This window comes from Sorex fumeus, unplaced genomic scaffold (genome assembly GCF_029834395.1).
Source record: "Sorex fumeus unplaced genomic scaffold, SorFum_2.1 ptg000028l, whole genome shotgun sequence".
Classification (NCBI taxonomy): Eukaryota; Metazoa; Chordata; class Mammalia; order Eulipotyphla; family Soricidae; genus Sorex; species Sorex fumeus.
In genome coordinates, this window is record NW_026606085.1 from 9,975,232 (window position 1) to 10,001,561 (window position 26,330).

Here is a 26,330-nt window from a genome sequence, read left to right on the forward strand (position 1 = left end):
TTGGAAATTCCTGTCCTCCTGCTGTCTCTGGCCCATATTCAGATCCCCGGAACCCCCACTGACTTCCTAGTGCTCCCTGCCTCTCCCCAGCCTTGCTGCTTCTATCTCCTCTCTGCCATTCCCTCTGCTTCCAACCCTCTCATTTTCCAGATTATCTTGACAAACTCATTAGTTGTCATGGTTTTAATAAACATCTATTTGATTATCGTGTAATAATCTCTCTCAGGAGCATGCCTTTCCCTCATGTTTAAATAATCTTATAATCAGTGTGAAAGCCCTGGCGGCCCCCAGGCTCTGCCTGCACAGCCGGAGGTCAGAAGCTCCCCTCAACAGCCTTTCCTGACGGCTGCAGAAGCCCTCATCAGTACTCCTACTGATCGATTCTCATTCAGACCATCACATCCTCCCCGACAGCTGCATCCTTGAGTAGAGTTCTCCCCTTGCCCCTGTTCTCCCTGCCGTCACAACAGGAGCCTTCAAAATCCCATGTTCATTTTCAGGGTCATGCTCTTTGGCCTGACATCCCAAGCATGGCATCCCTTAGCCAGTCTCTCTCCCTCACACTCTGAGCTCCTGCCCATTTCTACCTACCAAGCTTCCACATTGCCCTTTTCCAGGTTTCATACATTCCTTCCCCATCTCTGGAATTTATTTCTCCTTTCTTAACTAGAGCTTTGCTCACTTGATCACAAGTAGCTCAGACTCAGCTGAGGTAGAATCTCACCTGGAAAGCCTTTCCTGAGGCTTGCAGCCAGTGTGAGGACCCCCCCCACCCGCCCACACACCCAAAGCAGGGGGAAACTTTATGCCCCTCAGTTGACATTTGGGGGTACACTTGGTTAAACGTGCACACGGCCTTCTTCACCACTTGATCATAAGCCCCCCAAAAGACTGTGCAGCGTCTTCCTCTAACCTTTGGAGTCCTACTGTGTATCCCCTCGGAGCTTCTCATTATGTGTTTGTTGAAGATTTGAATGAATAAATTGTCAGATTTCTAGTAACAGCTTTGGGGTTACTTTAATTGTTGAAAAGGAAGCTTCCGCCACAGCAGATGCATCTATTCCATAACAGATGAAGCCTCCTGTGGTGCACACGGTCAAATTAGCATTTGCTCTTCTCTGCTTCTGAAAAGCGGCATAAGCCCATCTCTGACCTCGACTGTATGCATTTTGTATATACACAAGATTTATAACCATGATGATATTCTTGGCTCTTTCAAATCTCATGATGACCCATTTCATTTTTTCACTGGTTATCATGATATAGTTATAAGAACAATAAATCACATTCTCACTCTCAATATTAATAGTTCACATCACCATGGGATAGTTCCTTCCTTCCCCTGCCCACCCCGTTTTGTTTTTTGGTGCCATGGAGGACTTAGGGGGAACATATGGGGTGGCAGGGATCAAACCCAAGTCAGACTCAGACAGGCAAGTGCCCCACCTGCTGTAATACTTTCCAACCGCTTTGGATGGCCAAAAACAAAATATCCAGATATACTGAGAAATAGGTTCTGTGACTATAGCTACAAACTATGTGAAAGGAAAACTCATTCTTTTTTCATCGCTTTATACCTCTAGGTGCCAACACTTGCATTAAAATCCAGTTTTAAAAGGAGACTTTATGTCTGCCCATAATCTGTTCTCATATAGTTTGCCCAGGAGAGATTAGATATTTTCAGTTAAAATTGATCCAGCTTCACCAGACTTGTAGTTGAACTGCAAAGACTAAAGTTACAAATCTCTAAAAACTCCTGAAGGACTTGTTCTACACATATCATGCACATTTTAAAAATGGAGAACATCTGAAAAATATCTATATATAGTTTTTGAGTTTCATATAGTTTTTGAGTTTCAAGGAATCATATCTACAATTTGAAGAACAGAATGTTAAATATAATCTGAATCTAACAGCTAAGTGTTATTTTTGTATCACAGAAATGCTTTTTTCATTCCAAAATATTTCTGAGGTAGTTTTATAATTGTGAATAAGCTTAATTTCAAGAAAGTACACTAAGAAAACAAATTATTTAAATGTAAAATTAAGTTATCAAACATTAAGTTCAAATATCAAATTTCCTGATTTTTGGATTTATTTTCAGGTCATCAATTTTAATTGATATATATATAGGGGAAAAGTTTAATTCTTGGTTAGTCTTATAATTGATCATACTTAATGATATTTAAAAAAATTTATATAGAAAATAAACTCATGTTCCCCTGTGGATATAAAGGAGTGCTAATAAATCTATTTCAGGTAGTGTTCATATTTTAAGTAAAAAACATCATGAATTAAAGAAATACATGGGTGAGATATTTCTTTATAATCGTAAGAGTAATTTCATAATAGCACTTTCACCTTATAGTAACAACTTACATAGATTATGCAACAAAACCTACTAAATAAATTTTATCCAGATTTTGTTATGTTCCATAGTGAATTTGACACATTATCAAGAACATGAAGCATACATTAGAGCATTTCAAAACATATGCGATGCTCAATACATTTTCTATGTATTAAATTTTAGGCAATAAAATTCCAATGCATATTTATAGATGTGATTGAAAATAATTTCCCTTTTTCAGTAATAAAGAAGTTATCTAATGCTCATAAATTAAGTAAATATTTTACATTCAGGCAAACTTTTAAAAATTAAATTCAAATATCCCTAACTAGAAAAATAAAGGCTTGGAATTTTAGATATCTTCCTTTCACCCTCCCCTTTGCCGTTCCTTTATCCTTCTACCTTGCCTTTCCTTTCCTTTCATTCCCTTTTCTTTCTTCCTTTATACTTATTTTCTTGTGTAATGGCCAATATTTTAGCCAGTAGAATTACAGAAAATACTTTAAAATACAAACATAAAATTTTCTTTTCCCATTCTCACTCAGTTTGTATTCAGTTGCAACTCCAAAGAGGATGTAAACAATATCTTTAGAAAATATGAGTTTCACTTTATCACTGTATCACTATCATCTTGTTGTTCATCAATTTCCTCGAGCAGGCACCAATAATGTCTCCTTTGTCCTAGCGCTGAGATTTTAGAAAGTGCCACATTCAAGGCTCTTTCAGGGTCAGGGAAATGAGACCCATCATTGTTACTGGATTTTGGCATATTGAATACGCCACGGGGAGTTTGCCAGACTCTGCCATGCGGGCAGGATACTCTTGGTACCAGGTTCTCCAAGAGTAAGAACTAGATAATTAGAGGTCATGTGGCAACAAATGTGGCCATGTGCTTCCAGCAGCTAGGTTTTATAGTGTCTGGGTCTTGGCCATTGATGGGGCAACACAGCACCCGGGGCAGTTTGTGGGTGTAACGCCTACCTACTGGAAGATGGGGAATCTGGGTGGAGGAGGCCCAGTTCTGATCCGAGCAGCCTTGGAGATCTCAGTCCCAAGGTTCCTTCATGTGTGAGGCTCGTCCAAGCATGTGGAGAGTGGTCTTAAGCCTGGCTGTGGCTGGTTCTGGAGGTCTTCAGCTACCAGGGCTCTGCTCGAGGAGGGGAGAGAAACTCAACCTGCCCCCCTCCAAGGGGCACGGGTGAGGACAGCCAGGCGTGGGGGCAGGAGACACTGCGCTGTTCTCTTCCAGGAGCTGGGTTTTATAGTGTCTGGGTCTTGGCCATTGATGGGATAACACGGTGCCTGGGGGCAGTTGGTAGGTGTAACACCTACCTACTGGGAGATGGGGTATCTGGGTGAAGAAAGCCCAGTCTGGATCCGAACAGGCTTGGAGATCTCAGCCCCGGGTCCCGCATGCTTGGGTTCCTCTGCTGGATCCTTCATGCGTGAGGCTTGTTCGAGCATGTGGAGAGTGGTCTTAAGCATGGCTGTGGCTGGTTCCTGAGGTCTTCAGCTGCTGGGGCTCTGCTCAGGGTGGGGAGGGAAACTCAACCTGCCCCCCTCCAATGGACCCCAGTGGGGACAGCCAGGCGCGGGGGCAGGAGACTGTGCTGTTCTCTTCAAGGAGCTAGGTTTTATAGTGTCTGGGTCTTGGCCATTGATGGAATAACACAGCACCTGGGGGCAGTTGGTGGGTGTAACACCTACCTACTGGAAGATGGGGGATCTGTGGAGGAGTTTCACAGGGAAAAATAAGCCACTTTTCACAGAAGCCACTATTTATTATTTTTTTCTCCCACAGAATATTCTGGAGCTCTTCCTAATCTCCCTACTTCATATGCTGCTTTGCTAAGAATTAAGAAGAGTTCATCTTCATCGCTCTTTGGTACAAAGACCCGGCCAAGATACAGTAATCCATCATTAGGAACACTGAGTGTTTCTTCACCTAGCTGGCGAGGGACAGCTCAACATGATTATTCCCCCATCAATCTTTATCATTCCACAGATGCCTTCAAACAAGATGGTGAGTGTCAAAGGAAAATTCTATCTGTTGAAGTTAAAAAGGCAAGAAAAACTATTCCAGAAGATCATGATTAAGGTCAAGACTATTTCAAGTAGGGGGAGAGAGTTGAACTCAAAGTGGGATCATTCTTAGGTTGGACAAAAGTGACAGTTATAAGGGAGGTTTGGGATATTGAGATTATGACAAGTGTATATTAAAAGTGGTGTTTTTAATTTCTTTTTTGCTTTTTTTGGGTCTCACCCAGTGATGCTCAGGGGCTCCTCCTGGCTTTGCACTCAGGAGTTACTCCTGGCGGTGCTTGAGGGACTATATGGGATGTTGGGGATCGAACCCGAGTCAGCTGCGTGCAAGGCAAACACCCTCCCTGCTGTATTATCGCTCCAGCCCCCCAAATTGGTGTTTTTTTATAAGATAGGTTCATGCTTTCCTCTTAAAATTGGGAATTGAGGATACTTTTTTGATTGTGCTTACATGAAATGATTCCAGATCTTTAAGATATTCTTGGATGATAAAGCTGCAAGAAACTTAGGTCAAGATTTACGTCTCAGAAGAGCAGAGTGTGAACTTATAATTAGAGCTTCCTAAAGTAAATACTCTATCATAAGGAGGTTAGTGGGCTATAGCCGGGGAGAAACCTTTGAAGTTTAATCAAGCTAAAGAAAACATTAAGACCATTCATTATGTTACGTCTTCTCAACCATACATCTTTAAAGATTTTAAGACATTCTTATCATATTTATGTAATTTTTATTCATGATTGCACCGTAGCACTGCCCTCCGTTGTTCATCGATTTGCTCAAGTGGGCACCAGTAACGTCTCCATCGTGACTCGTTGTTACTGTTTTCGGCATATCGAATACGCCACAGGTAGCTAGCCAGACTTCGCCGTGCGGGCTGGATATTCTTGGTAGCTTGCTGGTCTCTCCGAGAGGGACGGAAGAATCGAACCTGGGTCAGCGGCATGCAAGGCAAATGTCCTACCTCATAATTAAATATGTGGGGGCCAGAGAGATGTGCAATGTCTAGGCACTTGCCTTGTGCTCATCTGACCTGGGTTTGATCCCTGGCATCCCATATGGTCTTCTCAGCATCACCACGAGTAATTCCTAAGTATAGAGCCAGCAGTAACCGCTGAGTATCACTGAGTATGGCCCAAAAACAAAAGCAAAACATAATTATGTAAAAGTTTCTCACAGAACACTTTTCACTCACATGTCTAGTTCCTTTTTTATATTAATTAACTTTAGCCTCTTTTCATTTATAACTGATAAAGGACTAAACATGCAGGAACTAATTCTATAAGAACTAAACTACTTGGAAAACTCTAGAAATGTCAGGGTAGGTTGGGATGACAAACACAAGCTGACCCATTCTGCATGATTACAACAGTTGTTGCCATGCAGAGCACTATCTCATAGTTTTGTCATTTTATTATTTTAACAGGGAACTAATTTCCTGAATGTTTTCTTTTTCAAAATACTTACAGTTGGTATAAGTTCTAAAAAATTATAACTTGGTCAGCAAAGAAAATATTAAGGTAATTAGAAGTCAAGTCACTGGAAAATATTATTTACAAAAGGTACATCTGATAGGCCCGGAGAGATAGCACAGCGGTAGGGCGTTTGCCTTGCATGCAGCCAACATGGCCGACCCGAGTTCGATTCCTCCGCCCCTCTCGGAGAGCCCGGCAAGCTACCGAGAGTATCTCGCCCGCACGGCAGAGCCTGGCAAGCTCCCCGCGACGTATTCGATATGCCAGACACAGTAACAACAAAGTCTCCAATGGAGACGTTACTGGGCCCGCTCGAGCAAATCGATGATCAACGGGAGGGCCTTTACTTTACTTTACATCTGATAGAGGATGGTTATCTAAAGACCCAAAACTCAAAGCCAGGGATTCTAACAAAACCCATTAGATGGGATATAAGGTTGGCAGATCAAAATAACAGAAGATGCTGCATTCTATCTACTGGGTAATGAAACATTGAGATTCTTGTAGTTACCTAGTAGAATGGTGAAGATCTGTAACACTAACAGTATCAAATTTTGATGAAAATGTTGTATAAGAAAAACTCTTCATTACTGGTGGGAATGCATAATGGCACAGAAGCACTGGAAAACTTCTCAGTAGTTTCATATAAAACTAAATATTCTTTTCCCATATAATCTAATCATTATACTCTGTACATTTATTCAAAGAAACATAAAGTTTACATACAATAACTTGAACAAGGAGTTCATAACATCTTAATTTATATTGTTAAATCTTACAAAAAATGAAGATGTTTTTCAGTAAGTAAAATAAGGAAACAAAAATAATAAGTAAGTAGGGAAGTGTGCTCTGAAGACATAAAACACATGGCAGAAACTTTTGTGCCTATCACTAAATGGAAGAATACGAAACAAAAACACTGATGAATTCCACCTGTGTGACATTTTGGAAAAGGTAAAAAACTATGAAAATAACAAAAAGATCAGTGGTCAATTGAGGTTGAGAGTTGGGGAAAGATGAGTAAGAAGAATATAGCAGATATTTAGGGCAGTGAAAGAGTGAATGATAATAATAGTTACATGTACATTTGTCCAAATCCATGGGATACATCTCTCAGCTGAGAGAGAGCCCTGAGGTAAACTCTATACCTTTGTAAATTAGGGTGTGTTAATTCATTGTCATCTGGAGTATAAAACAGAGATCTGTGGTCGTTTGGTTGAGTGATCTTGTAATGGAAGAGGTATCACCTATGGAGGGCCAGGGGCTTGTATAAACAAAATCTGCTCCTTCCTCTCAATTTTGTTGTAATTAGAAAACTTCTCAAAAATCTCTTTTAAAAATTCTCTATATGTTAACTCTCGATCAGAAATGTGTGGTGACTACATTCTTCACATGTCGCCATTTTAGGGCGGGACAGTAATGTGGTCTAGATTAGGTAGCAGGGCGGGAGCTTTGGCACTGGGCTCCAGTTTGTGTTCTCCTTTGTCCTTGTGTCGAGTATTAGTTAACTTAGCTCGCATTGATAAAACATAGAGAGAGAATATGAATTATAGCATGTTAAATTCATCCAAAATTTTGAAAATGGAGGAAGACTTGAAACCAATCCATTGTATCTGCTGAAAATGCCAAAAAATCCGCAAAAGTTGATCCCACTTGGGGTAAGGAAAAAAAAAGTACTCAGGTTAGTGATGTATTTCCTAGTATTTGTCACTGTCACTGTCCCTGTCCTACTGTTGTTCATCGATTTGCTCCGGTGGGCCCAGTAACGTCTCCATTGTGACACTTGTTACTGTGTTTGGCATATTGAATACATCATGGGTTGCTTGCCGGGCTTTGCCGTGCAGGCGAAATACTCTCCATAGCTTGCTGGGCTCTCCAAAAGGTGCAGAGGAATCAAACCTGGGTCGACCAGTTTGGCTGCATGGAAGGCAAAAGCCCTACCCGCTGTGCTATCGCTCCAGCCCTTTCCAGTGTTCAGAAAGTTAAAATTAAACAGTTACTTAATTTTAGCTCAGATATTTCTGGTTCTAAGATCATAGATATTTCTCTGGTGGGTCCTCATTTAGAATTTAACACTTAATGTAATAACCAGTAACCTGAGTATTTTTTTACTGTATACATTAACAAATTTTCTCTATGTCATGAAAGACAAAAAACAAACAAAAAAAACACAAAAAGGTATGAAAAACAAAGAAGCAGTTATCCAAAATTTTGCATACTAGCTTTTAATATTCACATAGACCACTTGGACCCTTGTGAAAGTAAGTCCCTTTTCAGAAGATTTGGACCAGGTCAAATGATCTCCATCTGTAAGCCCCAGGGAATCCCATTCTGCTGATCTCTGGGCCATTCTTTGTATAGCAGAGCTCTGGATGGGAACCTATTTGATTTAATTTATCTGCTGATCAGTTTAATTTATATTTAGAATATAGTGAAGAGTGGATAGTCTGAGTATTTTCAAGTCATCTTTCAAAACTATTGTTTTTACATCTGAGCATTTGATAGATTTTGGCTAGATGTGATTTTGAGTTTGTTCTCTCTGACATGGTCCTGACATATGGTTTTTGTCAGGTAATTCCCTTTAGCCTTAATAGAGAGTAAAGCTAGGGTTGACATGCTCTTGTGAAAAATGAGAGAGCTAACAGAGCTTGAATAGAAAGTGATCCCACTTCAGCTCAGAGTTAAGCACAAAAGTACCCTATGTAGGGCTAAGGTTTTTCTAAGAAATGTGAAACTCCAGTTTGCAGAATAATTTGGAATGCATTTTCTCTTCTCTGTATACATCCTAGAGAAACTCGCACATAATTTCTCAAATATGAAAATGTATTCACTGAAATATATGTTTAATAGCAAAAACTTGCAGAAAACTTAGATGTTAATTAGAAGAAAAATTAATATTATAAATTGTAGCTTTTAATTTATTGAAAATTTAAAACTATTAAAGAAAAGAAATAAAATAAATATACTTCAAAATATGAGCAAAATAAAAAGGGAAATTTATAGAAAATAAGACACAATTTATGTGAAGAAATAAATATAAAATAATATGTACTTTGGGGAATGCATATATGTGACATAATATTTTAAAAATGAATTTGAGACAGAAAGTTCACCATAGTGCTTATCTCTGAAGACAAAATAAGAATGAGGACAAAGGAGAAGGAAGATAGATGACTTGAACTGTGTGATATTTTATTTCTTACAAAATAATATGAAACTAATATGATCATCTCAGTAGTAAGTAGAGTATCAAGTGTCTCATAGTGACTCCTAGAATTTACAGTGTAATTCCTTCTCCTTTCTTCTAACTAAATTTAGAAGCCTGCTTCTGATGAGTAGATTTTGGCAAAATTAATGAAATAAGACTTTCAATATTGGGATATAAAGAATATGACTTTCTTTCATCTGACTTCCATTGCAAGGAAAAATATTAATTAGGACCTGACTAAGCAAATCTTGTCTGACATGAGGGATTGGCTGCCTAGCAAAGAATACCATCTATTGATAAAACTAAAATTAAAATAGATAAAAATAGATACTGACCTCCCCCTAAAGATTCCCAATTAATATTAATATTATATGCAAAATATATGTTACTACCCATGAAACACAACAATACTGTTTGAGATAAATAATGCTCTTTTTAATTATTAGAAATCTTTAGAAATTTTATACTGACAGTTTATACCTGTTTAACTTTTCAAAAAAAACTTAATTTCCATGTTGAAAGTCAACTTAAAGTTAAAGGAGGGTTGAGATACTTTAAGAATTCACTTTAGAGGGTCACATGGATCACATGGTATGAAAAGTATCTCACTGTAATTATGAATTTCATCATAAAATGCAGTTTCTAATTAAGCATTTCAAAAATTCTAGGAATGATCGTATAAAATGTGTTATACTCATTAAAAAGATTTTCTTTTCATTGTATTAGACACAATAGGATGACATTTTTCCTAAGATCTTAATTTTAATAAGCTTAGGTCAGATAACATGAATCGGCTAACAAGGACATAGTGACAGCTAGCCAGCATGTGGTGAAATTTAGGGTCTTGTTTGAACAAAAGTGAACACAGAAGTAGTTGTTTACAAGGGATTTCTGTCGGAAAGGCAAGCTTATGATCCAGGAGACATGATAGTATCTGGTCATGATCCAAGAAACAATCAAAAACATAATGACACAACAAGAAGTCACAATGCAGTAGGGGACTTCTGCAGAAGTCTCAGATAAGGTGATCTGTGAAACACCTGGGCAGGAAGAAAGTAGATCTCTGTCTTGCTTGTCAATAAATGTCCAAAATTTCATTAGAAGTTCAAGAAAATCAGATGCCAACTTAACGCCAGAGACCTTTATCAGAGAAATCAGCATCTCTATAAACAATAGAATGAACCAGTGTTTCAGGAAAGTTCACTGGGAGAAAGCTATCTGGGCCTAGAGTGAGCGATGGTTCCCTGGGGATTGCTGGCCTCCTGACCAGACAGCTTCGGAGGACTGCTGTGAGCCCGGCTGAGGGATAGTCAGCATTGCTTGGGGAAAGCGACTCTTGGAGCTCTTTTCCTGGCTCACCTCCTTATTTTTGTTTAATGCTCTAATCTGATGACTGGAAGAAGGGGTGGCACCTCCTCTGGAGGTTTGGGTCTAGCTTTGTTTACCTCATGGACTCGTGAAGTTTGCTACTGCAATGAATAGCAGAAACCAGAAATGCTAACAGGCCTAGTCTTGTAATGTTTGAAATCGTATGGCATTAAATATCCTCTCTCAGAATCTCAGAAGTGAAAATTCTCTGTAATATCCTCTGACAAGAATCTAACTCTATTATTTGGCATACAAGATATTTTGACATATCATAAGTCAATGCCAAAAGCTGTGCAAATTGCAGTGAGATTATATTTAGTTTTAACAAGCGATACTCACCATTTAGAAAGGCACATCCCTGTACACCAGTTACACTCATGACATTTGAGTCACTGAAACTATAGTTAGAGAAGTTTGACCTTTAGCTGCTACATTCCTGAGGAGTTTGGGAACAAAAACAAACTTTTGATTACCTCCTTGTTTCCCATTGTAATTTTTCATAACCTTTATATTGAATTAAATAGTATTTGATAAAAATTATTTCCCTTTAAGTTATCCTAAAATATTTTTATCAGAGGAATGTAAAAGCCATCATCTTAATCATGAATATGCAGCTTATTTTCCCCAATTCTTTGTTGATTTTCAGGAGTTTTTGAGTCACAGTAGATAAATAGATGCTGTTTCTGAATAAAGCCCTATGACTAAAAAAAAAAAAAAAAAGGAAGAACAATATGTATATGATGTGCTTTCATGATTTCTGAGGATAATTTAAACACCTGCAGTTAAATTATTCCACTTTTTACTTACCGGAGCATGTAGCCCCCACCAACCTAGCCTTGCACCAACAATCTGATCCCACAACATACCCTATTTTATTGCATAGATCTAGGGGAAAGTCATCCGGAAGAATCCAGGAATTACCTTTCTCACATGTCTACCTGACACTTTTTAGGTTTGTTGCTGTCAACCCTTGGGGGAAACATGCCCCCTCAGAGACCAGCCTTTCCAGAGAGGGAACATGTCCCCTCAGAGACCAGCCATCCCAGAGAGGGAACATGTCCCCTCAGTGACCAGCCTTTCCCAGAGGGCTGAGCCCTAACTTCCTATAAGGCTGCCCTCTAGCTAAGGCCTCCATTCGCAGCTCAAATGCAGAAACTAAATACACGGAAGGATATGAAACTATTTTTCAGGCCATGCGGCTTTCTGAAGGAAGCAGAAGTTGGTGTGAAATGACTTGAGCACTGTGTGGGGAGAAACGTATCTTGTTTTTCGTGGGTACGTGGGGCGAGTTCCCCTGTGATGTGCACCGGGCACTGTGCTGTAAATGTAAGTCGGCGATGCCCACCCCCTCCGGGGTCTGGCAGCTACTTCCCCGAGTTGAGGCAACAGAGCTGAGGGGCGCTGAGAGGAGCACAAGGACAGGCCGGAGTCAGCCTCTGAACCACAGGGTCCCCTCCAGCCCGCCTTTCCCTGAGCACCACCCCTGCAGGGTTGAAGGGCGAAGGGAAAGGGGCCAGTGACAGTGGAGCTGGGAAGGTAACACAGGAGGAGAAAGTTAGCCAGGACAAAGCCAAGAAGAAGGCGTGAGGGCCGGCGAGCCCACGGGTTAGAGCTCAGGCAGCAGCACCTCGCGAATTCCTTGCTTCTCTCCTTTACTGTAACAAGAAACATTCACGGCGACAATGGAGATGCTTGCTGAGTCTGAGTCGAAAACCTGAACTGCAGACTCAGGTGCGACCCATGCCAGTCTGCCCACGTGCCAGCGTGCCCCTGTGCCAGTGTGCCAGCACGAAGAACTGCGCCTCAGGGGACGGGGCTTCGGAGAGGCGGGGCATGGGCGGGGCCGTGGGGCTGGGGGGTGGGATATCCTGGTCTGTGGGTCTGTTTGGTGGGGCCCCGCCAGGCCCCGCCCAGGCTCCCGCTGGCACGTGCACCTAGTGGGAGAGGTATGCGTGGCCAGACCCGGACCCTGACCGTGCCTCGGAGTGGCCCAGGGTCAGCCCAGGGTCCCTTCCACCTACTTCTTCCAGCCTTCCCAGGGCCGCTGTGTGCCCCTGCTCGCTCACGTCTTGTGATCCATTCCTGGGTGTGGGTGTGGGGGCCACACCGGGGACTCGGAACGCTGGGCAGCTTCTGCGGAGCCCGAGTGACCTTCAAACCAGGAGGCCCGTGAGTCTGTCCACCCCACCGGCCGCTGTCTATGCAACAGTTCTCCATTTCCGATGTGGCCTTCAGAGCCAGCAGGCAGCAGTGACCCGAGCAGCAGTGTCCAAGCAACCGGGCAGCAGTGACCGAGCGACCAAGCAGCAGTAACCCTGATAACAGTGACCCGAGCAGCAGTGACCGAGCAGCAGTGACACGAGCAGCAAGCGTTCAAGAGACCAAGCGGCATGACCCGAGCCACTGGGCAGCAGTAACCGAGTGACCGGGCAGCAGTGACCACGCTTCTCTCGGGGTGCTCAGCCTGATATTAGGCTCCGTCATTTCGTGGACTTCAGGATCAGTGTCAAGGCCAGCTTTTTCCTCCCCTTGGCGGCAGGAGCGTGTCCTCACTGCACGGCTGCCATGGTTGTCCGGTCCTGTCCCCCAGAGTCCGCACTGGATACGTTTGGAGATTCTAGTCATGGTGTCTCCAGCCCTGAGGCACCCAGAGGCTCACGGTGCTTTGTCCCTGCTTCTGCAGTTACTCTCCGAGGAGCAGCCCACAGGTCCTGTGCACGAGAGTTTGACAGGCTTTGCTCCTTTCAAACAATTCTGCTTGCTTGAATTTTCGTTAGCTCTGCTTCGCATTGTCTCAATGCAGAGCCATGTTACTGCCAGTCTTTGAGATACGTGCTTTCCCATTACATTGCCCATATTTAAAAAAAAAAAAAACTCTTAATAAGTTACCAGAAACAAAACATAATAATGTCTTTACAGTTCATGGAGAAAATGGGCTTGGCCAGCTGAACCTTTCTCCTGTCAGTGTGCTGGGTGATCACAGGGACCAAAAAGCACTCTGAATATGAAGATAATGAGGAAAAAACCCATTTTGGTATCTTGGGAAACTTTAGAATGTGTTCTTTTTGGTCCTTACAGAAAGTGTGGACTACGGGCCAGTGTTTGTGCAAGAACCAGATGATATCATATTCCCGACTGACTCAGATGAGAAGAAAGTAGCCCTGAATTGTGAAGTTCGTGGTAATCCAGCTCCAAATTACAGGTAGAAATCCAATATTAATCATTTTTCTCTAGTCTTAAAAATTCCCTTCAAGGAGATTCTGACACTCCCGGGGAGTATTACAATATCTGAAGTAATTTTTGCTCTTGTCTTCTGATTTTTCCTAAGATGGCTCCGAAATGGAACAGAAATAGACTTGGAAAGTGATTATCGCTACAGTTTGATAGACGGGAGCTTCATTATAAGCAATCCAAGTGAAGCAAAGGATTCTGGGCATTACCAGTGTCTGGCAGCTAACATTTTTGGAAGTATTCTTAGTAGAGAAGCCATTCTTCAGTTTGCCTGTGAGTAAAGTCTTGCTTTTTCCAGAAATATGTGCAATGTGTATGTGTATGTGACATTTAAGTTTAGATAAGAAAATGCTTAAGAGCTCAAATTCAAAAATAATGGTCAAGCTAAGAATCAGAATGACCTAAACATGTGTTTCTTCCCCAGATATGTTCCCCTATATATCTTGTTTTCTTCAAGGTTCATCGTGACTGAGAATGTGTTAAACATTCTTTACATGAAAGTAGATAAGTTGTAGAATTCTAGAATCTTGTAAGATCAAATAATGAAACAGATTTATAATTTGGAGTCTTTTAAAAAATATCTACATGGTCCTGGGCAAAAGGACAGAGGCTTAGCATGAATGCCTCACATTCATGCACCAGGTTTGGTTGCTGGCACTCTGGGTGCCAGCTGGATGCTCTACTCCTGGCCTTCAAACATGGTCATTGAGACCTGAGAGGCCCCGAGCCATGTGGGCAGAGGTGGGTAGCCCATACACAACAAGATCCAAGGAACACCACATCTCTAGACCTTTCTGCTGAATACCAGGCCTCCTGAACATTGGGACCCCCCAAATCCACCATTTGATCTTGTTCTACCTTCATAGCAGCTATGTGTTATAGAATGTTCTAGACCTAAGATGGCATTCTGAAAATTCTGCTTATAATCATCAGGGATCCAAAGAAATGTCTCTGAAATGACAATGTTTCAGTTATCTCAAATTTTTAATTAAGAAACAAATCGCCTTTAATTATATATACTGATATATTTTCTAACTTTTTAAATTAATTGAATGTATGTACTTCTTAAAACTCTTGAAATTGATGCCACATATGAAGAGGACTAATACCAAATTGAAAATAAGCTACTGATTAAAAAAATAATGTAATCTCTTAGTAATCCTACTTGAATTTAAATTCTAGAGAATTACAAACATTAAAAAACAGAGAGGTGAGGAATCTTTGTGTTAATAATTCATATGCAACAATATTGACTGTATAATTTATCGTGAAATGATTTTAAAGTTAAAATTATGCTCTCAAGAATGGAATAATGGATTTTCCTCTACTCCTCAAGTATTTTATCTAATTAACCAGAGTCTCTTATAGAAGTGTGAGGAGAAAAGGAAAAAGTAAAGGGTTGATAATGGATTCATTTTGTAGAACACTGAGCCAAATCCTAAAAAATCCAAATATTTTAAAGTAGATTTAGGTGGGGGCCAGAGTGATAGTACAATGGGTAGCACACTTGCCTTGCATGCAGCTGACCTGGGTTCAATCCCCAGGATTCCCTAGAGTCCCCCTAATACTGCTAGTTGTAATTCCTTAGTTCACAGACAGGAGTCAGCCCTGAGCGTTATTGGGTGTGACCTCAAAACAAAACAAAACAACAAAGTACATTTAGATCACTGTCACTGTCACTGTCCTCTTGTTGTTCATCGATTTGCTCGAGCGGGCCCAGTAACGTCTCCATTGGAAACTTTGTTGTTACTGTGTTTGGCATATCGAATACATCACGGGTAGCTTGCCAGGTAGGTAAAGAGATTTATTATGTTAGTACATTGCATACACTAGTAACAAGATATTAACCAATAACAAGATATTAACCAAAAACATTTTTTATTTTAGAAAATGTTATTTGGTAGGTCATAGGACAAAATACTTTGAGTATTCACTGTCACTGTCCTCCCATTGTTCATTGATTTGCTCGAGTGGGCCCAGCAAAGTCTCCATTGTGATACTTTTTACTGTGTTTGGCATATCTAATATGTCACAGGTAGCTTGCCAGGCTTTGTTGTGAGGGTAAGATACTCTTGGCAGTTTACCGGGCTATCTGAGAGGGGCAGAGGAAACAAATCTGGGTCGGCCCAGTCAGCCGTGTACAAGACAAACACCCTACCAGCTGTTCTATCGCTCCAGCCCAACACATTAAAATATATTAAAATACTCTTTAGGGCGCAAGGGAATACCATGGGTAAGGCTCTTGCCTTCCACACACTGACCCAGGTTTGATCTCTGGTACCACATATGACCCTCAAGTCCTGCCAGGAGAGATCCTTGAGCATAGACCCAGGAGTAAGCCCTGAGAATAGCTTGATGTGGCCCCAAACCCCCAAAATAAAAGTAAAGTAAAGTAAAGTAAAGGCCCTCCCGTTGATCGTCGATTTGCTCGAGCGGGCCCAGTAACGTCTCCATTGGAGACTTTGTTTTTACTGTGTCTGGCATATCGAATACTCTCGGTAGCTTGCCGGGCTCTCCGAGAGGGGCGGAGGAATCGAACTCGGGTTGGCCATGTTGGCCGCGTGTAAGGCAAACGCCCTACCCGCTGTGCTATCGCTCCAGCCCAAAATAAAATACTTTAAATATTAAAAAAACAAAAAAAATTACTAAATTGCTTTTCTGTGTAATAGAAGGTTTTATAAAGCAAATTCAGAGAACATCATGTGCAAATAATATACCATTCTCTTTGCTCTGTACAGAAACTGACATAAGTTTATACATCAGTGAGCAGTAGATTATGTATGAATTGTGATTATTGACCCTTTCCCCCCAGTTCAGCAGTGGATACAAAAATAGCAAAGTTTTCTACATGCTAAAGTGCAGAAATGTATTAATTTTGGAAGACCCTAGGCTTCTGAATATGTCTTTCATAGAATTCCCGAAAAGACTAGTAAAAGCTGGCAAAAATATTCCCTTGGAGACTGCACCTTAGAATTAAAATTTATAGCTCAATGACTAGGCAAGGAAGGTTCACACATTCATCATCTGTTTTTCCATTCAGCATCCTTCCATCACCTCATCCATTCATCCGTCCACCCAACCAGCCACCCACCCATCCATATATACATTCTCCAACCTTCCAATTCAGCATGAAACCACTCTGATGCAACTTAAGACACATGTATCTTTGGAAATAGATATGAGTAGAAAGACAAATATTGTGCAGCCAGGCTTTGTGGCTGTTCTCATGGTGATTCAATAAATAAAAAATTCAAAAAGAAAGACACATATTGGTTCATATTCTGTGACCTTGCCCCTCCTTTCTTGTACCAGATCACTGATGAATTCTAGAGGCCCTTAACTGAATGTATGTAAGAATCCATCTATTAAGTGCCTTCTGGAAACAGGCATCCCCTCACATAGGGAAGAGATTTTGGCATAAAAAATTACTCTCATTTCTGGATGATGCTAAACCATATTGGTTGTATAACAAAAGGAGTTCTTTAGCTTTTTTTCCCTAAATACTTAAGTGGGAGTATTTCCCTAAATACTTCTGTAGGATTCTAGGACTCAAGATAGTTTGAGGGTTAAGGAGAGAAAATGAAATAGAAAGTTGGGGAAAATAAAGAGGAGGGACTTCTAAAAGGATATAAAAATAAATTAAAATTTGGAGTGAAAACACTTGGGAGCAACCTTCCTTTGCATTATGGTTTTCTATATCCACTCATATGGAATGTTTAGAGTGAACTCACTGCTTATGGTTACTAGGATGTTTAATGTCAAAGACCTGCTCTGGGAGGAGGAATGCTCATTGCTCTCCACATAGTGTACAGCTGAAATCATAAATCCTTTACATCTACCAGTCATTATTTATGTCAAAATTTATCACACAACATTTGAAAATTATTTAGTAAAATTAGATAATCCATTAGAACATAGTTAATCAAATTAACATTCAAGTCTAATACCCACATCTATTCACGTTTAAAATATCTTGAAATTCGAAAAATTTGCAAATTGATAAAATTACTATGAAACTTTTTCTTAATACTGTTAACTAAACAGTATCAGACACTTATTGTTCAATCATACTTTTATGCTATATTTAGTTTACAGTAATTATTTATATTCTTTTACCATTTTGTTTAGTGATTTATGTATAGTAACTATCAGATAGGATTCTCTAAGCCATGTTAAAACTATTGATGTCTATAAAAACCAATAGAAAGAGTATTATTCAGTCTTTTCAGAAAAAGATCACTCAGTGCCCACTCCCCGGGTGGAGTGACTCTTCAAGCAGCAAACAAACAAACAAACAAAAAACACCCTCTAGTTACACCCGAGGCTGTTCCTGGAGGACCTTTGCCTTCACATCATTCCAGACCTGCCCAGGAAGTTTCTCTTATATTGATAAATACTGAACTGTAGTCTAGGATGTCTGATAATCACTGTGGCCAAGACAGAAATGTTTCCCAGGACTACTGTTTGTCAGAGTCAGTACAGAAAGAGAAATACAAATATTTAAGGAACAGCCAGTTTACCCTGTGTAGCTTGCAAGGAGAAAATATTTTCTGGTTCTTTAATTCTTATACGGGCTGGCTTGATAGCACAGCAGGTAGGGTGTTTGCCTTGCACTCAGCTGACCAGGTTGGATTCCTCCATCCCTCTCAGAGAGGCCAGCAAGCTACTGAGAGTATACTGCCCACACGACAGAGCCTGGAAAGCTCCTCGGGGCATATTCAATATACCAAAAACAGTAACAACAAGTCTCACAATGGAGACGTTACTGGTGCCCGTTTGAGGAAATCGATGAAAAACGGGAGGACAGTGCTGCAGTACTACAGTGCTTAATTCTTATAGAAAAGTCTAATTTTTGGCTTTATATAGAGACCAATACACCTACATCAATTCAATAGCAAGTTTAACTGATCTGATATAAAACTGAACCAGTTTCTTAAACAGAACTAGAATTTAATATTAATTTAATTTGCATATTTTGATTTTTTTTAATTTGAGTAGCTGTTGGATATGAACAGAGCTTTGCTCTTGTTCATCTTCCTCTTTAAATGTGTGTTTCACGTGTCCCAATAACTACCCATGAGAATCTTTCACATTGTTCTCAATATAATATTTACAAACATTCTGAAGCTTAGTTAATGTTAATTCTGTTCTTTAGCATTAATAGCTTTTTGCCCCATAAGGGCATAGTGAAAATAAAATGTAGAATTTGTGTGTATGAACTGAGTTCTGAGTTCAGAAGGAAAAAGACCAAAATAAACACAAAGTTATAATACTGTTTTTTACTAAGGATGATTATTATTGACTGTCAATAAGTTTTGTTGTTGTTGTTTGTCAAAACTTATGTCATCGTGAGGATAATTTTCTCAGCTAATATACTGATTTCTTCTTAGTGACAATCTAGAATGAACCATATACAACTTTGTCACTCTGTTTGCTTATTAAGAAAATACAACTTTGTCACTCTGTTAGCTTATAATGAGAATTTGGGATTGATACTGTGACACTTATAAACATCCTTCAGAATTCCAAAGCTCAAAGCAATCTCTTTAATGTTTGGATTTTGAGAAGTAACTCATACCAATGAGTCAAATGTAAAATGAATCAAGAGTAAAATCTCCTCATGCTGTCTTTACTTCAAAAAGACCTCTATATGCCATCCCTGGTAAATTGATAGTTCATATCTAAATTTGAACATATTGCTTTGCAGGGCATTTGGACGATTTAGATCCAGAATATTCCATTAGTTTTCCTTCAAGCAGTTGATTAAAATAACCTCCTTAACTTTTTGAGAGATTGTATGATTTTATAGGCTTTGTATATAAGCCCTTTAATTTAACCTTTCATTTGAAACTCAGAACTCCTCTAGCTTGTCCTAACTTTTTCCCCTAAATTAAAAACTCAGTTTAAAACTACATTTTACTAGCATTTACCGTCTAAAAAAATTATTTGAGTAATTGCTAAGTACTCAGGAAATCCAAAGCTTTATTCTCTTTGTCCTTAAAAATGTATTAACTCATTTGAAGAATAATCTAAGTGAGTCATTTTGAAAAATACAATCTTATTTGTAAATTTTTATTATAAAATAAATTAATATTAGTTTATAACTTTTGTGTTCCATAAATATAACAACTCTGTTGTTCTTTGATAAAATAACTCACAGAATATAATTTAAGTAATTATTATTTTTAAAAGACAAAATTCGATCTTCTTACAAGTGCAAAAGTCCATGACAGACTGCAATTTGGATGTTTAGTTATGATTACAAAGGAGAACTTTAATCAAAATATATCAGTTTATACTTTGAAGAATGGTTACTTCAAATTTGAAATATGTGGCATATTGACCTTTATTCTTAGTTCTATTTCATGATTTATAAATTTGCAGCTTTCTTATTAAATTAATCTAAACATATACTTTACTATTTATGGAAATCATGAATAGCTCCTGGTAGATGTCAGAGAACCTCGGGACTCACCCGTTATGCATTTGATCTTGGTGCCTCTCATTTTGATTTAGAAATGCAGGAAGGTACTTCTGGTACCCTATTCTGTGATGCCACCTGGAAACACAGGATTGAGAGTGTGTAAGTGTCCCACTCCCGATAACTCATTTTCCTAGCACAGTGCTCCTAATCCTTATAGAGTCTTCAGACTGTTGCCCAGCACAAACCAGGCCAAGGCTCCAAGTGAAATGGGATCTTAAATCTCATCCCAAGTGCCAACTTTCCTTGGGAAATGGCAGCGCTATCTCAGCACAATTTCCTTTTGTTTTTTATTTGGGGCAGGGGGCTGGGAGAAGGTGAAGCAAGATAGTTTTTAACCGAAACTTTGTGAGAGGAGCAAAACAGAAGTGTGTGTTCAAAGGAGAACACAACCTTAAAGAGCAAGCCTTAGGGCAATTTCTAATCCTGTTGAGTATAAAGATACTTAGAAACACCAAAGCATAGACAAAGGGGAACAGATGGCAATAGAAGTACTTTCCAAAGTTATTTCATCTCCACATCCTTCCTTTGACAAGAAAGTGAGAGTGGAACTTGCAGTCACCAATCCTTTATACTCATGGGTGATGGGTGGATGGACCTGGAGACAGATGTCTACATAGATCCAGAACAGTCTGTGTGAATATGTGTTTCTGTGTGTTTACACAGCTATTTAGTAACAGCACATGAGTAAGCAGCTGTTATCGAAAAGCTAAGCCAACTATTCAACACATTTAATGTATCATGGGGCTGGAGCGATAGCACAGCGGGTAGGGCATTTGCCTTACAGGCGGCCAACATGGCCGACCCGAGTTCGATTCCTCTGCCCCCTCTCGGAGAGCCTGGCAAGCTACCTGTGACGTATTCGATATGCCAAACACAGTAACAATTGTCACAATGGAGATGTTACTGGACCTGCTTGAGCAAATCGATGAACAACAGAAGGACAGTGACAGTAATGTATTATCGTCCCATTTAATCCTTGCATCAACCCTAGGAGCGATAGCACAGCGTGAGAGCATTTGCCTTGCACGCAGCCAACATGGCCGACCCGAGTTCGATTCCTCCGCCCCTCTCAGAGAGCCCGGCAAGCTACCGAGAGTATCTCGCCCGCAGGGCAGAGCCTGGCAAGCTCCCGGTGACATATTCGATATGCCAGACACAGTAACAACAAGTCTCATGATGGAGATGTTACTGGGCCCGCTCGAGCAAATCGATGAACAACGGGAGGATCGTGATCGTGATCAACCCTAGGAAGGAACTTTTTACTGTTGTTCGATTTTACAAACTGAAGATAAAGTGAAGCTTGTCACTGTCACTGTCACTGTCACCGTCCTCCCGTTGTTCATCGATTTGCTTGAGCGGGCCCAGTAACGTCTCCACTGGAGACTTTGTTGTTACTGTGTTTGGCATATCAAGTATGTCACGGGTAGCTTGCCAGGCTCAGCCGTGCGGGCGAGATACTCTCGGTAGCTTGCCGGGTTCTCCGAGAGGGACGGAGGAATCGAACTCGGGTTGACCATGTTGGCTGTGTGCAAGGCAAATGCCCTACTGCTGTGCTATCGCTCCTAGGGTTGAAGTGAAGCTTAAGAAAGTTATTTTCCCAAAGACACACAACTAGTAATTGACCAAACAGCAGTATCAGCTCAGTCATTACTAGAGTCACACTTCTTACTATACACTAACTTTTGCTACCACATTCCTTATTTAACCCAGTGGTGTATTTTAGCATATATGTAATTTTTATTATAGAACATCTTTCTATTCAGTCAGTTTCCTCCTGAACATTGACTTAGATGTGACTTAGATGATAAGAAGCCTATGAATGAGCAAAGTGTGTCATCATAAGTTTGTGATTAGCAAAATAATTACAAATACCTTTTATTATAATTCATTTCTATAAATTCTACACTTATTATTTTCCCCTGAACTACCAGAAAACTTACATACTTGGAAGGCCAGCCCATTTTTCTACTCAGCATCTCTCTTCTCCACCCTATCTCAGCTCAATTGAAATTATTCTTAATTGTGTTGTAGAATGATCGATAGAAAACACAATCCTAAAAATATTGTCCCTGTGTAAATCTCTCATGGTCTCCTATAACCACACAAAAGTTTTCACTGTGCTCTGTAAGTGAATAGGGTTTCTCTAGAATAGATTTTCAAGAAGACACACAAAGTTAAACTAGCAGGTCACTTCAATCATTAATGTAAAGGTTACTTGAATTCTCTGACACTTTATATAGAGCAGGATAGATAGCTGTGAGTAGCTCCAGAATAAATGAGTATTTGCAAATGATTGATTGGAGGGGGTGTAAGTGTAGAAAGCATGAATGAGTTAGAATGGCATAAAAATTTCAAGCTTTGATCAATTCAATTGAACAGTCAAAGTGATGTTACATAATAAAGTAAAGCAGACAAGAAAAGCAAGTTTCGGGAAGAATAGAGTCACTTCAGTTTTGTAGCTTTATTCTGAGAACCAAAAAAAAAAAATTGAGCATTAAAAAGCATTGGTGGGTGCTCAGGAAAGACAGATGGGAAGTTACCAAAAAGCACAACGGAGATTTATTGAAGCATTAGGTGTTGCATCAGGAAGACTTCTATGAGGAGTGAAAGATAAGGGCTCACTTTTAGCAACACAGTTTTCTTATAGGGAGAGAGAAAGGTAGAGAGGAAGGAGCTAGCAAAGGTCATATAAAAATGATATTTCCGGAAGTGTGGAGGAGCACCAGTAACATAGAATGATGTAAAGAGTGTAACATGGAAACTGCCATTCAAGTCAAGCTCTAGGCGTAACACCCAGAACAGAACACCTAATCTTGAAACATTAAGAAACCAATTGCAAGGGCTAGAGTGACAGCACAGTGGGTAGGACACTTGCCTTGTGCACGTCCGGCCCGCACCAGCACCCCATATGGTCCCTGAGCTGACCAGGAGTGATTCCTTACTGCAGAGCCAGAAGTGATCCCTGAGCACCGCCAGGTGTGGTCCCTAAACCCCTCTTCCTGGGGATGGGAGGCGAATGGCAAAATCCAATTTCAGTAAAGATAAATATAGAAATAAGAATCCAAGGCATTTAAGTTGAAGATAGTGTGGATTTTTATCTTAAGTTTTCTTGCCATAGCAGAGAGGCATGTTGGTGTTTGATGGAGGAAGAAAGGACTTTATGTAGAAGGGATCGAAAAATCCAATGTACTGTGTAATTAGTGCAATATACTTCTTTCTAGGCAAGGTATGAGTAGCCTTAAGGTTTATACCATCCAGGGAAGTACTCTGTCAAATAAGAAATATTGTAAATATTATGTTGAACTAGAAAAAAATAGGTTTAGACTCTCATATCTTGACCTACAATCTTTAAGTAAAGGGACCTTGAAGCTCTCTAGGGAGCTATATATATCCCAGCAATATTTTCCTGATCTTTCCAACACTAATTCTAATAGTCCACATCTCTGGATAAAATACAAATATTAACTCCATAGAAATCACTTGATTTTTGCAAGAATTGTAACACCAGGTGGAAGTACACAGGTACACGTCATGGTTAGGTTTAACTGATATATTTTCCTACTCTGAGTAATCATGACTAAACAACCATGTTGCTCAGAGAGTCCTCACCCCTGGTAATTCCTGGATCCAGTTTTGAAGTGAGTTTTCAGCAGAGTTTTTATTTATCTTAATTTGTATTTTGGTTTAGTTTGCAGTTGAATTTAGTACTTTGGGCAAATTCTGGAATGCACATGGGATTTTTCATTTTCAACTGCCCCTAGTGGTCTTATAACTGAAACAGGAGGTTTTGAGGGGAGAAAAAAAGTACCTGTGGCTGTTTCCTGCGAAGCCTTGTTCTCAGAGCTGGTGCTACCTGTGGGTCTGAGTGGGAGGCTACTTTATCGTACCCTCATCCTCCCGATAGCTGCGTGGAAGGAGACACTCATTCTCCCAGCTGTGGGATTCAGAGGCACGCTGGTTGTGTTTTTAGTCTATATTTGGACTCAGGTGGGCCCAGGCACTCAGTGTCATAATTCCGTTATGTCCGTTCAGCAGAATTTAAGGGGTAGGTACTGGGTAGGTTGGACCTGCCTATGGGGACATAAATCTATTTAGACAAAGACTTACGGTTCTCTCGATCTTCATATCCTTCAAATGCAACACTGATCTGAGCATCCTGTCCTCCCTCTTAAAGCATCTAAAGCATTCCATACCATTTCAAAATAAATGCAGAATTCGCTCTATTTGTTGCCTATGCTATTTTCCAGATCTCTTTCATACTCTGACTATAACTAAGTGTGTGCTGTTCTCAGAGCATTTCATTGTTGCTTCTGATGTATGTTTGCTTGGTGACCTTTCTCAGAGCATTTCATTCTTGCCTATGATTTCTCTCTGCGTGATCCTTCCTGCTTCAGCTGGAAACTGTTCACCAGTTTCTTCTCCTCTCTCCCAGAGCAGCCCTCCCTTCCTTTTCCTCTCTCTAATTACTTTGTTCTTATAGGTATGTTCCTTTTGATGGGGGTGGAGTGGTGGGTGGGCCACACCCATCAGATTTTAGGGCTTACTCTTGGCTCTGCATCAGGGGTCACTCCTGGTGGTGTTGAGAATCAAACCAGAGTGGACCAGAGGCGAGGCCTTCACCCGTGCTGACTCTCTGGCCATCAGGCTCCTTGTTGTATGTGTCCCCTTCTGTTGCTCTGCAGCTATTGATGAGGGATGCTTTTGGCTCTCAAGACCCATTCTAAGCTTGAACTCATCCCTACTTCTAAAGATTCTGAATTGACAACCTATGTCATCCATCATCCATTTCAGTTTAATACCAAACCTCCAAGACACAAATCCACAGTCGCAGCAAATGTTTACTGAGTGTGTGATGATCGCACAGTGATCACTACTCTGGGGAAGGGATTCCCATCTGAGACTGCAGGAAAAATGATTTTTTTAGAAATGTAAACAGTTGTTCTTAACAATTGCAAGAAAGAATAAAAATCAGAGAACTTATGCAGAAATATTCAATGAATGTTAATGTTCCACACACTAAGTAGAATCTAAAATTCTACTTTTGACTTTAATATCAAGGTGGATATTACTATACATTTTGAAATTAGCATCATCTTAATATTTAATGTGCTATTGGTGACTTTTTTATTAAAAAAGAAACCTGAAGGAAAACCTGAGATATGTCAGAGAAATAAAAGGATTTTTAAAGTACTTTTGATACATCTCTGGTGCAGCTCACTTTATGTTCCTTCTCTTTCCCTTAAACTACACATTTTTAAATATCAACAACATCTCTGCAATGGTCCTGTTAACAATGAGAGCATCTCATCCATTTTGCTACCCATTGTTGCGAATTTAGAGTCAGACTATAGTTATGGTATTTGTCAGTGTTGGCAACACATCTTGTTCCTGACTTCTTGGGGGAAGTCTGTACAACTCTTGCTATATCAGTGGACAATTGAGGCCCTGTCCAGTACCAGGGTCATGGCTCATGATGGAAGCTCCAGGAATAACTCTTTCCATTTTTTAAAAGTCTGTATATCTTCCCACCATAAAAAAATAACAGGACAACCTCTTCTTAGTAGGTAGATTCGTTTAGAGAATCATCTTCCCTAACTAGTTCACAGGAAATCAAATTGCATCTTAAGAGGAGCCCATCTGTCACAACAAAATCACCGAAAATATGCCTACAAATTGTCAGTAAAAAATATCAAATGAGGTCATTAATATTAATTCTGTTTTCATAAACATAGTAAATCATTCACCTAAGAAATCACAAGTATAACAGACTTATTTAAATTATAATTTATGGAATTTCATAAATGTCATTAAATTAACAAATAATAAGCAGTAACATTGCTAGAAACTGATTTTGTCTCCTTATTTACTCTGCAAAACTCTAACTCAAACTTTAAATTTCTTTTTCTACATATGCGACCAGGTACTGATGTCCTTATTGTATCCAGATATAGGCACCTACACCTGCACCCCCCTGTTTTTTTTTTAACTTCATTCTAATAGCAGTCTGGTGCAATAGCACATCGGGTAGGGGCATTTGCCTTGCACGAGGCTGACTCAGGTTCGATTCCTCCGCCCCTTTCGGAGAGCCTGGCAAGCTACTGAGAGTATCTCTCCCGCATGGCAAAGCCTGGCAAGCTACCTGTGACGTATTCAATATGCAAAAACCAGTAACAA

At 40.1% G+C, this 26,330-nt stretch overlaps 1 protein-coding gene across 4 annotated transcripts in view; it reads left to right on the top strand.

The window, feature by feature from the left end:
- Positions 1 to 26,330, top strand: part of CNTN5 (contactin 5) — an 863,350-nt gene that overhangs the window by 476,418 nt on the left and 360,602 nt on the right. For 3 of the 4 annotated variants that reach the window (XM_056114781.1, XM_056114779.1, XM_056114780.1), the window contains 3 exons: positions 4,152 to 4,373; positions 13,520 to 13,643; positions 13,770 to 13,945. In XM_056114781.1, the coding sequence (XP_055970756.1) occupies positions 4,152 to 4,373; positions 13,520 to 13,643; positions 13,770 to 13,945 (522 nt within the window). The remainder of the gene's footprint in view (positions 1 to 4,151; positions 4,374 to 13,519; positions 13,644 to 13,769; positions 13,946 to 26,330) is intronic. The other variant, XM_056114782.1, reaches the window with a different exon arrangement.